General features: G+C 36.8%; 1 protein-coding gene across 2 annotated transcripts in view; it reads left to right on the forward strand.

Annotated features, from left to right (window-relative positions):
• The window catches only part of Mamdc2 (MAM domain containing 2), a 152,216-nt gene extending 139,814 nt beyond the window's left edge, over positions 1–12,402 (forward strand). The window contains exons 12-14 of one of the 2 annotated variants that reach the window (XM_047524596.1): positions 4,838–5,097; positions 10,796–10,880; positions 11,022–12,402. In XM_047524596.1, coding sequence (XP_047380552.1) covers positions 4,838–5,097; positions 10,796–10,880; positions 11,022–11,086 — 410 coding nt within the window. In that variant the 3' untranslated portion in view covers positions 11,087–12,402. Of the gene's footprint in view, positions 1–4,837; positions 5,098–10,795; positions 10,881–11,021 lie in introns of those variants that run through there. The other variant, XM_047524597.1, reaches the window with a different exon arrangement.
• Positions 12,403–14,977: the final 2,575 nt, after the last annotated feature.

The raw sequence follows: 14,977 nt of genomic DNA on the forward strand, positions 1-14,977 counted from the left end.
AATTAATGAAATCTTTTGAAACCTAGTGTTAATCTCAGTAATCACTTTCATTGTTTTATGTCATTGATGCTATTAAAAAATAAAAATCAAGGCCTATGACCACTAGTAAAATTGCTTAGTAGAAACCAAAAGGCTTGATATAAGTATTACAACAATGTTTCCCAAATTGCATTACACCTACCATGAGGTAACTCAATTGATAATAGCATTAATATTTTTAAAGTTAGAAGTAATATCCATGTATAAGAAAAATACCAAAGTAGAACATCAAAATAACCATTATTTCATAGATTTATGGGTAGTTTTTTGTTTTTATGCTCATATGAAGTTTCTTATTTGAATAAATGTATTTAAGCAATAAAAATAGAATCTATTTAAAGAAAAATATTAATAACAGCACAGGTAGTAAGTACTGTTGTATGGGTAGACAAGGAATAAAATGAAGATGGTATTTATATGAGTAGTTTTGATGAACAAGTCATTCTAGCATAATAACCACAAAGACAAAAAATAATAATAATCTAGACCCCCCCATCTGACTCCTATTAAAATAATGAAGACATTTGAAAAAAGCAGAAGTGACTTGCATCAAGGTTAGATGGACTTTGATGTCTGTCTGTGTTCTGCCACCATCCACTTGAGCAGCTCTATCCTGCGAATGACGAAGTTTCCTGACATAGATGCTATTTATTTACCAGATGATAAAGGCAAGAGTCTTAACAAACTTCCTAAGTTTCACTGGGCATTGCAATTTTATTAACACTTGTATGATGCCACACTGTCAGAATTCTTTGTAAACATTTATTTTAGTGGACCCTAAATTTATAGGGATTTTGTGACCAAATAACAATAAAACAAATAAATCAACAGATAACTACCCAGTTCTATGAGAAAATTACTTTAGTCATCGCAATCCCTAGTTCATTGAGTCCCCAAGTGAGCAGAACAGATTGTCATCCAGCTCTCCACCCCTCCCGACCCCACTACCTCCCAGAAAAGCAACTCTGCATCATTTTCTTAACAATTTCAGAGAAAGAGGCACCATCACTTTCTGATGTGGTGCTGTTCAGTGTTTTGATAGATTTTCCTTATTTCTGGAAATTAAATTTTCTTCCAGTTTACTACCAAGTAAAAGCAGGAGTCTTCTTCATTTCCAAGAACACTCCCTTCTTGTGTGAAATATCAATAATACAAATATATCAAAGAATGAAATTTATACAAATGTGCTGTTAGGCAAAAGAAAACCAAAACTAAGTATTTAATGTGTTTCTTCTTTTTTAATATAGCCAAATTGCAATAGCAGTCTATCTCAAGTCCTGGTTTTACAAAAATGTCAAGTTGACATTGAGACACTCAGCAATGCTACCCAACGGTCTGTAGCCATCAGATCTTCAAAAGCTCCAGTGTCCTTCATTCTTTCCATAACTAATCGTATCATGCTACTTCCTGATATTATCAGATCCTACTTACACAGAGAAGTATTCTATGACAAATCTTTTTAAAAGTTGTCATAAAATATGCATAACATTTACTGTTTTAACCATTTTTCAGCACATAGTTCAGTGGCGTTAAGTACGTTCACATTGTTCTGCAACCATTACCACCATCTGTCTCCCCAAATTTTTTTCACTTTTCCAGACTGAAAATCCATACAGATTAAACATAAACCCCTCCTTAATGTTTTAAAATCATTTGAAAGTAAAGAATAACCTTAGAGAGACACCTTTAGCAATGGTTTCCCCAAAGCATTGATGTCTTTTGGCCCTGATTGTGAGTTCTCTTCCAGTTTACTGAAGGCGGCTCGCTGTTCATTGCACAGGGACTCTTCCCTTGGGCCACCGGGGCTCCTTCCCAGTCCTGCGAAAGAGAGTTGTAAACCTAGAGAACAGCTGTTCAGCAGTTCAGGATTATGGATCTGTTGTGTGCCTGTGTGTCTCAACCCATCACAGTTGCCGTGCAAGGAACAGAAGTGACCTTGATCTTTCAGTAGATCCGCTGGAACCCCCATCTTGAATGTTGAACAGTGACCCACAGAGAGAAAGTAATTTGTTTTCTCCAGTTAATAATCCCTTTCACAGTCTGGAATCTTTCATGAGCAGGAATACATGAGCTGGTCTGAAACGTCAGTGCTGGAGTTTCCTGGTTTCCATCCATGGCTTTTGTTTGCTGAAACAGAGCTTGAAGCTGTAATGTGGTAAAACTTGTCAACACACAGTGCTTTTCTCTGCTTTTGGAACACATGCGAGGCGGACTTCCCCTTCATGAAGTTCTGTTTTTTGTGTCCCCCGCCCCTAGGGAAAAGAAATATCATACACAAGTCAAAAAGAAAAAAAATTGTACTCTAGAGACATAATTAGTTTGTACATGAGGGGGCAAATTCTGATCAGTTGACAAATTGATTAAAATTATTTTTAGGTATAGATGTTTGTCTAGATTGCTCTAAATCAGAATCGCCTTATGCACGAATCCTTAAAATACAAACTATAACCTGAAGGATATTTGCAAAGGCCAAGACTATTCAAGAAAACTAGACTAATGTCAGTGCCCCAGAAAGGTACTCCTATCTGGACATGACCTCTCCCCTCCAAAAGCAGCACAGTTATCCAGGTCGAAAGATGTTGATTTCCTTTCATATTTCATGGTGCTAAACACAGAGATCTCTGGAACTGGAACCCTTAGCTAAATAGCTTCCACCTCACACCCAAGATTCAGAGGTGAATGAACTAAAGAGGTGAATGAAATGAACTGTAGACCTCAGTAATCACATCTGTGGAGGTGTGTGTGGTCCAAAAAACAGGAGATGGGATGGAGGAAGCTGCTCAGGCCATCCTGGCTCATCACTAAAGGAAGGACAACTCTGGGTTATCTGTCTCTCTCTCATGTGTGTTCATTTAAAAAAAAAAAAAAAAAAAAAAACTCACATGGTGTGGAACTGATTTGAGAACAACTGAACTAGTTTTGGGCAACTTAGTGAGAAAAACAGGAGTTTTGTCTTGGAGCATCTGAATCAAGTGCATATCTCCAAGAACCTCACACATTTGGAGTATGCTTGGTGGATATTGTGTTCTAGAAATGGTTGAACTGGTTGAATTGGTTTATGACTTAGAGTTGTGAAAGAAAATGCATTCATTTATCCATCAGCAAATATTTTTCGAGCATCTACTGTGTTCCATTTCCAAACACTGTTCTAGGACCTGGAGACATGGCAGTGAACTAAACAAAGAAAAATCTCTGCCTTAGTGTGTTCTAGAGGAGGAAGACAGACAAATATTAAAGATAAGAAAATTACATATGATGTTAAGAGGCAATTAAATGCTATGGAAAACATAATAAATTAAGATGTAGGGGATGAGGAATGACAGGGGAGGGAGATAACAATTTGAAATATCATAGTTAGAACAGGCATAATTGAAAAGGTGATATCTGACCAAAGTCTTAAAGGAGGTGACAAGAGTAAGACTTGAGAACTGTGGGAAGATCCAGGATTAGGACATACAAGAGTCCTGAGGTGGCATATCCAGGGAAAGCAGAGTCCAGCAACTGGAATGAGTAAGGAAGAAGGTAGTTAGTGATAGGTGATGAGAGCCAGCAAGGTATGAGAATGGGTGCTAGATTATCCAGGCTCCTAAAGTCCATCCTAAGGACTTCAGCTTTAACTCTGAAAACCTGAGCCATGGAAAGGTCTGAACAGAGGCATAGCAAGATTTAGCTCTTGTTTTAGAAGGATCACTAGGGATACTGTGTTGAGATTGGATTGTAGGGGATGATGATAAAAGTAGGCAGACTGTCCAGGAAGCTTTTGCATTAGTCCAGGGGAGAAATGATAGTAGTTTGGACTGGGGCAGTAGCAGCAGTGAGCAGTGACTGGCTTCTGGACATATTTCAAAGGTAGAGTCAACAGGAATCCCTGATGTGGAAAGTGGCTCGTGACTCACAGATTTTGGGCTGAGTAACTAGAAGGGCAGAGTAGTTTTTAGGGTGAGGCTGTGTCTTAGTCTGTTTGGGCCACTTTACCAATTTGTTATAGATTGGGCAGCTTGCAAACAACAGAAATTTATTTCTGGAGGCTGATAAGTTTAAGATCAAGGTTCCAGTAGATCTGGTATGTAGGAAGGGCCTGTTTCTTCATAGATGGCCATCTTCTCTGTGTACCATACATGGCAGAAGAGATGAGCGAGTCTCTGGGGTCTATTATAAAGGCACTAATACCATTCATGGGAGCACTGCCCTCATGACATAATTACCTCTATCTAATTCCTCCTCCTAATATTACCTTGGGGGTTAGTATTTCAATAGATGAATTTGAGGAGGACAAAAACATTTAGAATATTGTCCATGAATTAATGAAATAAATTTTGATATAAAAATCACATCTGTAACATAATACTGGTATGTTAATTTCCCCTTGTCAATTAAACTAAATTATAAATTATTCAATTAAAAATTATTTTTATGACCAGTCACAGTGGGGCATACCTGTAATCCCAGCTTCTTGGGAGACTGAGACAGGAGGATTGCAAGTTCAAGACCAGCCTCAGCAACTTAGCAAGGCCTGCAATTTAATGAGACTCTGTCTCAAATGAAAAAATAAAAAAGGACTGCGGAGTAACTCAGTGGTAAAGTGCCCCTGTGTTCAATCCCTAGGACTGCCCCCCAAATAATCATCTTATGGTCTAATTCTTTTAGCATATCTATTCTTCCAGAGTATACATTCTCAGAATATGAAACCCATTCTTAGTATCACAGTGAAGTTGTCCATGTTTCCAAGGAACACTACAAAAGAATAAAATGTGATTTGTGTCCTTTTTAACAATACCCACTTTGCATTTTTCTCAAGGTTATTACATGTACATTGAAGCCTCCCACATGGTGTATGGACAAAAAGCACATCTCTGGTCCAGGCCTCTGCGAGGCGTCCCTGGAAAACACTGTTTGACCTTCTTCTACCACATGTATGGGGCAGGGACTGGCCTGCTGAATGTTTACTTGAATAAAGAAGAAGACAGTGAAAAGTCCCTCTTATGGAGAAGAAAAGGCGAACAGAGCATTTCCTGGCTCCGAGCGCTGATTGAGTACAGCTGTAGGCAGCAACACCAGGTAAGCCAAAAGAGATAAGATTCAAGCAAGATTCAAGGAAGCTTCTGATGTTTCTCCTTTTTCTCATTATCAAAGAGAATATTTTGTCCTTTCTCAGGGTCATAGATAAAGGGAGGATTAGTTTAAGCGTAAACATAATTAGCTTCTATATTGATTAAATCTAAGAAGTGAATGAGAAATTAGACAGGGAGAGAAAGCTTTGGATATTTATGCATAAAGTGATTTTTTTGCAATTCAATGATGAAAGTGTATCTATTTTTATCTTAGTATATTATGAATGTCAAGTATATTTTCATGTGTCCTACAAACCTCCAAAACGAAGTCTCCTTTTTTTCTAAATATGGTATTGCCTAATTAGTTGTTGCAGCTGCATCTTTTACTCATCTACCCACATGCATGTAGGGGGTTTTGTTTTAAGCTTCTATTTAAGTATATGTACAGTCCAGAGTAAGTTTTTTCAAGTCCCTGATCCTGTCACTGGATTGATCTGAAAGAACTGAGTCTTGATTTCAAACCATGGGTCTCACTGTAGGTTCTTTCATGTGCTATAGAAGACCTCTATTCTAGGTGATCTTGATATAAAGGAGTCTGGGAAGCAATGGGAAAAAGCCAGTCTCTACTAGAGAGCAGCAGCTGCCTTTTGATAGCCCCCAATTTCACCTGACTACCATGAGCCAAAGCTCTAGAAAACTTTGGAGAGATAACTTTCAGACACCTAATTGTTCTTAAAATCGATGTGTAGAATTCTCAAGTGTGACCAACTGAAAGCTCAGTTTCCTCTTCTTCTTGCTCCTGATTGATAAATCTCCTGGACCAACACTCTTGCTTTAGTCACTGACTCCCTGGTCTAAATCCAAATCTTCCTGGGAAGAGGAATCCAAAATAAGGGCTTAATTTTTTTACCACCTCACAACCAAAAATAATTTTCTACAGACCTAAGTGGAAAGGAATTGCAGAAGCTCAGGTGGCCAGGTTGTAATGCCATCCAGTGTGCTGCATTGTTAAAGAACAAATGACAGTGGGAAGATGGGTCATTATCCAGGAAGGGCCCAATTAGCTCAGCATGGATAAACTGTCTAGAAGCTCAGTAAAGAATAACAGTCCTACGAATAATATTGATGGTGATATAATGTCTAGTACAGAAGGAAAGTAGATTGCTCAGGAACTTAATTGACCATCATTCCGAGATGATGGATCAATTTTGTTAGGCTACTAGGGCATTCACACTTCTATCCTTACCAAATGTTTTTTGAAGCGTGATCTGGGTATCAGCAGCAGAAGCAATAACTAAAATGCAAATTCACCTGAAATGCATATTTTCAGGTTCCAGTTCAGAAGTACTGAATCAAAAACTTGGGAATTTCTGGGCCCCAAAATCTGTTTTAATAAACCCTCCACACGATTCTGATGCATGCAAAAGATAGAGACTCTCTATGCTGAACTAGATGAATATGAATCTTTAGGGATGGTATCAAGCACTGATTTCAACTACTCCTCCTTCTTCTCTTTCTCCTTCTCCTTCTTTCAATCCACTGCTGCACTGCAAAATGTTCCAAGCCCTCATGCATGCTAGGCAAGTGCTCAACCACTGAACTACACCTGCCAGTCCAGCATGGGTATTTTTAAAACTCTCAAGTTATGCTGATATACGAGTGCTCTAAGATTAAAGTTCTAGGAAATAGGCAATTTTCCTACATCTAAATTCTGGAGGTCAGGCACAGGGTTCGCACATAAACCTGCTGGTAGCTTGTGTGCATGTGTGTGTGTGTGTGTGTGTGTGTGTGTGTGTGTGTGTGTGTGTGTGAGAGAGAGAGAGAGAGAGAGAGAGAGAGAGAGAGAGTGAGAAAGAGAGAGTAATGAGGCACCTGGGTTGGCATCTGGGTATTTGAGTTCAAAGGGTATGGAATAGCCCTAGAGATTTTCAGCTCTCAGTCTGGAAAGATGACTCCAGACTGCCCCACTTGGACTAGAATGGAACAGATATGAATCTTCTCTGGATTTGGTGATCCCTCAGGAATCCCAGATGTCTATAGGAGAACTGGGTTGAACTGAATGCTCCAAAGCATCCTAGTGTCTAATGAAGTGCAAACACTCATGTGCACATAGATTGGCCATCTTCTATGTCCTGGACACTTGCAATACTCTTATATATACATTCCTTCCATTGATCCATTTTACAGGTGGGGAAAAGTAAATATTGGTAGGTAGCCAGGTGAGAGCTTGAACCCAGATCTGCCTGGTTCTATAAACCACTGTTCTGCACCTCCTCCCTCCACAGAAATTCCAAAATATCATCATTCCCTTGGGGTCACATGCTCTGGGTAATCTTGGAGAAATCTTATCCTTTATGAGATCATTCATACATTTTCAAAATGAGGAAATAATTCCTGCCATCCTGACATTACAGGTAGAATTGGAGTCAAGTGAGATTATGTGTGTAAAGGGGTTCTGTAAACACGACATCAAATTATAAAAGGTATTATTCCTGTTTCTAAAAATATATTCCCTCTCAAATTTCCCTAGTTTCTAATTCATATTATCATGGCAGAATTGGTATTCTTAATGGCTGTGTTAGGCATCCAGACTGAGTTCAGTAGGTTGGGGACAAAATATCTCATTTTTAATAAATATCTATTGACTACTTAGTGTTCCAGATGCTAAGGATTCTGCAATAAACTGATCGTATAAATTTCTTGCTTTTTTGGAGTTAATGTTCTAGTGGGATAGAGGTAAAAAAATATGTAAGCCAAAAATATATAATGTAGCATCAGGTGACAATAAGTCAAGTTGAACTCATGGAAATAGAATAGAATGATGGGTTGCCTGAGGCAGGACAGGCAGGGGAGGGAAAGGAATGAGGAGTTCTTGACCAAAGGTTACAAAGTTTCAGGTAGACAGCAGGAACAATTTTAGTGATCTATTTGCACGGTAGGGTGATTACAGTCAATGGTAGCATATTACATATCTCAAAATAAGAGAGTAAATTTCAAAGATCTCATTGCAAGAAAAGTACACAGTGACTATATTAATCTGCTTGATTTAATTATTTTGCAATGTATGCATACATTGAAACATTATATTGTTCTCTATGAAGGCATGCAATTATGATTTGTCCATTAATAATAAGAAGGGCTGGGGATTATAGCAGTGATAGAGCACTTACCTAGCATGTGTGAGACCCTGAGTTCAATCCCCACCACTGAAAAATAAAATAAAATAATATTACTTTAAAGCAGAGGAGGAGAAGGAGGAGACCAAATCAATCAGGTGACAAAGTCAAAGAAGTTTTGGAATAATTATGGAAGTCCTCAGAGGGTGTGGTAAAGAGTTTGAAAATTTTTCAAGAGCAATTCCTTTAATTATAGAATCTTCCAAAATCCCAAAACCTTCTAAAAGGTAAGATGTTATCAAAGGGAATACAGATCAATCTAATGTTGAATCTTTGAGTGACTGTGAACTAAGTAGTTCATGCAGTGTTGTCCACATGTTGAATATTATTGAATTTCAAACTATCCCAGAGCACTCCTGTGAATGCACTTGGGTGTCTCTGCCCCACAGTTTGAGAACTAAGGACATATGTTATTTAATCCCATGTTCATTGTGTTTATTCTATAAATAAGTATTTGTTCATCAGCTGCTACCAGATAGATTTTGTTAGTTCTAAAGCACAAAGATAATTCAAATAAATCTCATCATCATTGTAGAAAAATAAAAGAGATATTCCTACATTTCTATAAATACAACAGCGAAATCATTGTAAAATTGTCATCACTGAAGTATTAAGAAAACTCAAAGGAGAGTGTTGTATGAAATCAAGTGTTTGGCAAAATCACATATTATTCAGAATACGATTTCATCAGAATTTGTCTATTACATTTTTCACTGTAGACTCAGAGGTCAAAAAACAGATTTTGTTGTCCAGAAACCAAAATGTTTATTAACTGCTTTCGTGTGTCTTCCCATCTACGTTGTTGGGACATTTCCCACCTTTTCTTGCCATTTATATGGATTCTTATTTAGGGTTGTGTTTCAATCATTGTTCTCCAGAGAAAGAACCAAACAAAGAAGCAGAGAGATGGGAAGGGATTTATTATTTAGGAATTGGCTCATGCAATTATAGAGGCTAAAAATCCCCATGATATATCATCTGCAAGCTAGAGAACCAGGAAAGCATAGCTTAATCCAAATCTGAAGCCTGAAAACCAGAGGAGCCAATAGTATAACTCTTGGATTGAGGCAGAAGACCTGAAAACTGGGGGGCTGCTAGTATAAGCCTAAGAGTCTAAAAGCCTGAGAACCTGGGCAGCAGAAGGTGGGTGTCCCAGCCAATAAGAAAGAATGAATCTGTTTTTTGTTTTATCTGAGCCTTTCATAGATTGGATGGTGCCAACCCAGACAGGGTGAGGGCATATCCTCTTTATTTAGTGAATGGATTCAAATGCCAATCTCTTTTAGAAACAGTCTGGCAGAAATACCCAGAGATGATGCTTTACCAGCTATCTGAGTCTCTTCACCCCAGTCAAGTTGACACCTAAAACTCACCATCACAGGTTATATCCTTAGAGTTTTTATTAATCGTTATTTTGCTTCGTCTGTCACTACAGCTATTTTTTCATTAATTTTAAAAACACGTTAATTATTCAATTTATATTCTTACTTAAAGAGCTTTAGTGAAATTAGTTTAAGGGCTTTCTTTTTCATTTAATTTAAATCATAAACTAGTCCAATGAAAAGTCATTTGCTCATAAAATGAGGAGAGAAAATACGTCTTATGAACAATTTCATCACCCACAAGCCTCCTTGGAGTAATGAATACCTTATCAACCATTGTTGGGGCAACCTTAGAGCTGGTAATCTATTTTTCCTAGAACAAGAATATTTAATCAGTTATTTTCTGCTCAGACTCCAAAGTCATGACATTGTTCCCTCTTCTCCCTGGGCTGTGTCTTTAATATTTGGTATTTTACATGATAAGTGAACCATTCTATTTTGATAAATTTAATTATTATGTTTTTCCGTTTATATGTGTGTATAATCAGTCATATTAATTCTTTCTATAGAGTACTAATATCAAAGGTAGATTTATGGAAAGCCTAAGGGAATTTAAGCTTCAGGGCCTCTCACTTTCATAGGTCCTGTGGGTGCTGGGAGATGCTAGGAGCAGAGTGTTCTGAATGGGAAGGGGGACCCAGGTAACCACTGGGAAGCATTTTTTGGTAAGCATTTCTGGGGAATTGCCTAAATAGATGTCAAAAGAAGGGGATCAGAGTCAAGTGTGATGGCATATGCCTGTAATCCCAGGGAGTCAGAGGCTAGAGCAGGAGGATGGCAAGTTCAAGGTTAGCCTGGGCAAATTAGCAAGATGCTGTTTCAAATTTAAAAGGCAGCATGGAAGTGGGGGGCCCTTGGGGATATAGTTCAGTGGTAGAACCCCTATGGGTTCAATCCCCAGTGCCAAAAGAAGCAGGGATTGAGCATGGGATCTGAATCTCCAAGACTTCAGTAATTTATTGAGAATGTCTTTAAATTTCAAATACACTGAAGTACCTAAATTTGAATTTGTAATTTTGTACCATTTTCCTTATAGAGGGCCCCAAGAACTACCTATGCTTTCAGACCCACAAAGCCTGAACTTGCCCTGACCAGCAGTTTTATCAGGATGACTGTATTTCTAAATTCAAACTTCATTGTTTTTCAGATAATTTTTGAAGCCATTCGGGGCGCATCAATAAGAAGTGATATTGCTATTGATGATGTTAAATTTCAGGCAGGACCCTGTACAGGTAATAATATTTTCCCAGTTACAGAAACTTGATTGAAGAAAGATTTTGCAATATAGTCTCAAATGATAAAACCACAATTAAATATTGCTTTTCTATAATAAGCAGAGAAAAACATTTTTGTCTATTTGTCTTTCCTGACAGAAGTGGAAGATACAACTCAACAATCATCAGGATATTCTGAGGATTTAAATGCAATTGAGTATTAAAAAGTGATCTGAATTGGATTAACTAGACAAAAGTTGTATTCTCTTCAATCAAAATGAAAATGAAACAAATGAATACTGGATGGTCTTAATCATTTCATAAGTTATAAAATGACTTCAGAGCAACCCTTTTCATTACTTTTGCAAAAAATACTGACTCAGGGTTTTTTTTTTTTTCACATTTGACAACTGTTACTAAAAGTACAGGCTGTTGGTTTTGAATAGATCATTCATCTGAACTTGGTACCGGTTAAAAATAAAAATGTGCTTATATTATAGTCATTTTAAAGTACTGAAGTAAAGGGTGCAATCAAAATGAGTGTGCTCACTTAAATCTGCATTCAGTGAATGTATTGGGAGAAAAATAGGTTTTGTGGGTTTCTTTTTGAATATCAAGTAGATCATAAATATTTTTAAAGTAAACAATGTGGAGTATCAGTAATATCTGCAGAATGAATGCAGTTTTCCATGGTAACAAGTTAGTCAGGAAAATGAAATCTTATTTTCTATGTTTTATTCATAGAAATGGAGCATTAATTTTTAATATTTTTCACATATTTGATAACAAAGGATCTTTCATGAAATCCCAGGGTAAGTCAGTATTAATTAATGCTGTATTACAAAAGTTATGCTACCTTCTTTTTTCTCCCTTTAAACTACCTTTGAAAGTCACTATGAGCACATGTATAAAAACTGCACTCTTTTTATAAAGCAATCTTGAAAATGTTTACGTACACACATCCACAAATTTTTATAAATTTGTTCAACAATTTGACTGATTTTTATAATAAATATTTTGTAAGGTTTTGAGTAATATGAATTCAACCAGATATACTAAACTACTGCTTTTTATTTACCTGATTGAAAAATTGTATATATATGTTTATGTATTCGTACAGCTGTTGTGAAATTATAAAATAATCCAATAAAAGATAATTTGAAAATCTTTTCATTTATTTCAACTCATTTCTACATTATTTTTCTTTATCAGAATATCTTCATTATGTAACTGCACTTTCTAATTTGAATATCTATTCTGCCACAATTAAAATAGTGATATAAGTATTGTATACAATGATATAATAATTAATTTTTAAAGAGTGGATTTTTTTGTTGTTGTTTTGTTTTGGCTGTACTAGCAATTGAACCCATGCATGGCCTCATGCATGCTAGGCAAGTACTCTACCACTGAACTATATCCCCAGACCAAAAGTTTTATTTTGCATAAAGCATCTCAAATTTTCCCCAAATTTGATCTCAAATATACTCTATAAGGACAAGAATTCCTACTAATTTGTATTTCCATTCTTAGTACTCAGGAAGATACCTGGCATTTAGTAGGTACTGAGCAAAAATATACTGTTTTATGAATGAATGAGTTTAATCTTTCTGTCATCCTCAAGATGAAAATATTGGCTTTTTTCCCAGATAAGAAAACAGTCTTGAATAGTAAAGAAATTGCTTAAGATTCCACAGTTGTAAAGTAGAAGAACTTAAGACTCAGCTCTCTCTGACCCCAAAACCAGTATCCCTTAATGGCTTTGAGTGTCTAGAAGTTCATTACTCACATGCAGTTGGAGGGCTTTTCTACTCAAGAGCATCAAACCCTTACACTGGTCTGCTCAGAGCATTATACCTCTCTTATTCTTACATTACTTCAAAAGCAAAAATATACTGAACTATACAAAATAAATATCATGAGGTTTATGGAGATAATAAATTTATTTTATAATAAAACAAAATTTAATGAATCAACTCCTTTCTACTCATAATGATTAATTAGTCACGAGTAGAATCTCTAAGTAAAGTGGAAACTTTGGGGAAAATTTCAAGATGTTGACAAATCCAATGCATGTTAGGTTGCATAATTCTCTTAAAGCATTAATTCTGTCCAGAGTTATAATTATGTTTGCTGAATAAAGAAATGTAGACTGTGTCTCCAGGACCTAACAGGTGTATCTGAATGCTTAGCAAGAAGTTTATAATCTGTGCTAACTGAATGAAGTCATCCCCCTGCCACCTTGATGGTAACATAAATCCATAGTAATAATCCTACAGCTATGATTTGTTGAATTCTTACTATTTTCTAATACTATGCAAAGAGCTTTACATGAATTCATTCATTTAATTCTGACAATGGTCCATGAAGAAGATAATAGTGATAGTTCCATATTACAAATAGGGAAACTAAATTTGTCTGAGATCAGCATCTGGTGTAGGGCTTGGGTTTGAACCTAGGACTGTTGCACTGCCAAACCTGTGTTCTGATCAGAACCTGCCAGCTCTCCTACCAACTGCATCCCCAATATAGATTTAAAAATCTAGCCAAAGGTCTCAAGATTCCCTCTTTCAAGAGGATTTACAGACTGTCAAAATTGCTCTAAACTTTGTCAAACCAGGAATACTATTTGGGACACGAACTTCGGCAATTGGGGAAAAACAAGTGGAGTTAGGGTGCTAAGTATTGACTTAGGGCAGAAAAGAAAGAGGTAATTCTTGCTACCTGTTGCTAAGAAACAACCTGACATTCGTAGGAAAGAGAAGGTAGAAAATGAGCTCATTATCTCGCTTTCCTTTGTCTATGCTCCTTCTGCAGAGTTCAATTTTTTGATGCTTCTCTTCCTTTTCCAGTTTGCCCTTGGCATTCATCTTAACTATTTTTTACCTGGATGGAAATATGGATAGATGGTAAAAGCACTGTGTAGTTTACTTAGGCTTAGAAATGCCTGAGGAGAAGGTATACTCTAGTTAATAGGTACTGCTTAACAATTTAAGTCCATGTTTGCATTTCTTTCAGTTCTCAGCAGCATCTAAATACCCAAGTGCTTCAAATAGAAACTGCTTTCTCACACAGATTTCTTTCTAGCCTATAATTTGCTCTCTGGATTGGAGATTATTTATGTATAGAAGGGAGGGAAGAAGATACAGAGAATATAGTGCTTCAGATGCAGGTTCTGGATTAATATAGAAGAAAGGGTTCGGCAAAGATTTTTTGTTTGTTTCTGTGGCACAGAGTCTCAAACCCAGGGCCTTGCACGTGCTAGACAAAGCTCTACCATTGAACTTCATCCCCAACCCCAAAAAAATTGCTTGAGAAATTTGTGCTGAACATTTTACCAAACATGGAGATTATAAAGATTCTCACAGATTACCAAGGAAAATAAAGATATAAACTCATTAACACAATTCTGCGTGCTAAATACACTATGGTTATATACCTGGGATGCTCTGGTTAGACCTAGAAGGGGCACCTGACCCAGGAGGTCAGGGACCATTTCCTGGCAAAAGTGTGGGCAAAGCAGAGAACCAGCAGAGACCCATTATACCAGCGTTGTGGATGCCCTAAGGTTTTCTTCTCTCACTCTGAGGGCTGAGAACTGGGCTCCTTGATTTCTTATTCCCATACAAGAGAAACATTCCCCATATAACTTAACCAGAACTAGAAAATAAATGCCTTCTCATAACTGCTGATGCTAATGTTCCTGCATTTTCAACATTATAAAGAGGATATAGAGAATGTTGAATAAGTACATGGTTTCTGAATTCAGGTTGTCTCTGTTTAAATCTTATAACTGTGTGAAGGCAAGTCATTTAGACATTCTCTCTTTTTCCTAGCCTGCAAAATGGGGCAAATATTTGTATCTACTTCTTAAGGCTGCTATAAAGTTTAAATCAGAATAATACATACAAGCACTTAGAACAACCTCGGACACACAAAAGTCATTCTAGTTTATATTTTAAGCTTTCAGTGAAATTTCAGATAAATCCCAGTTAGTTTTATGTATTCTTTTTCTACAAAGAAATTGTGAGTTTATAGTGCCATCTTAAGGATACAGCAACCATATAATCTTGTCATTTTTATCGTTTTTTTTCTTTATTACTAGCAGTATCAGA

The sequence above is a fragment of the Sciurus carolinensis genome, chromosome 14 (assembly GCF_902686445.1).
Source record: "Sciurus carolinensis chromosome 14, mSciCar1.2, whole genome shotgun sequence".
Classification (NCBI taxonomy): Eukaryota; Metazoa; Chordata; class Mammalia; order Rodentia; family Sciuridae; genus Sciurus; species Sciurus carolinensis.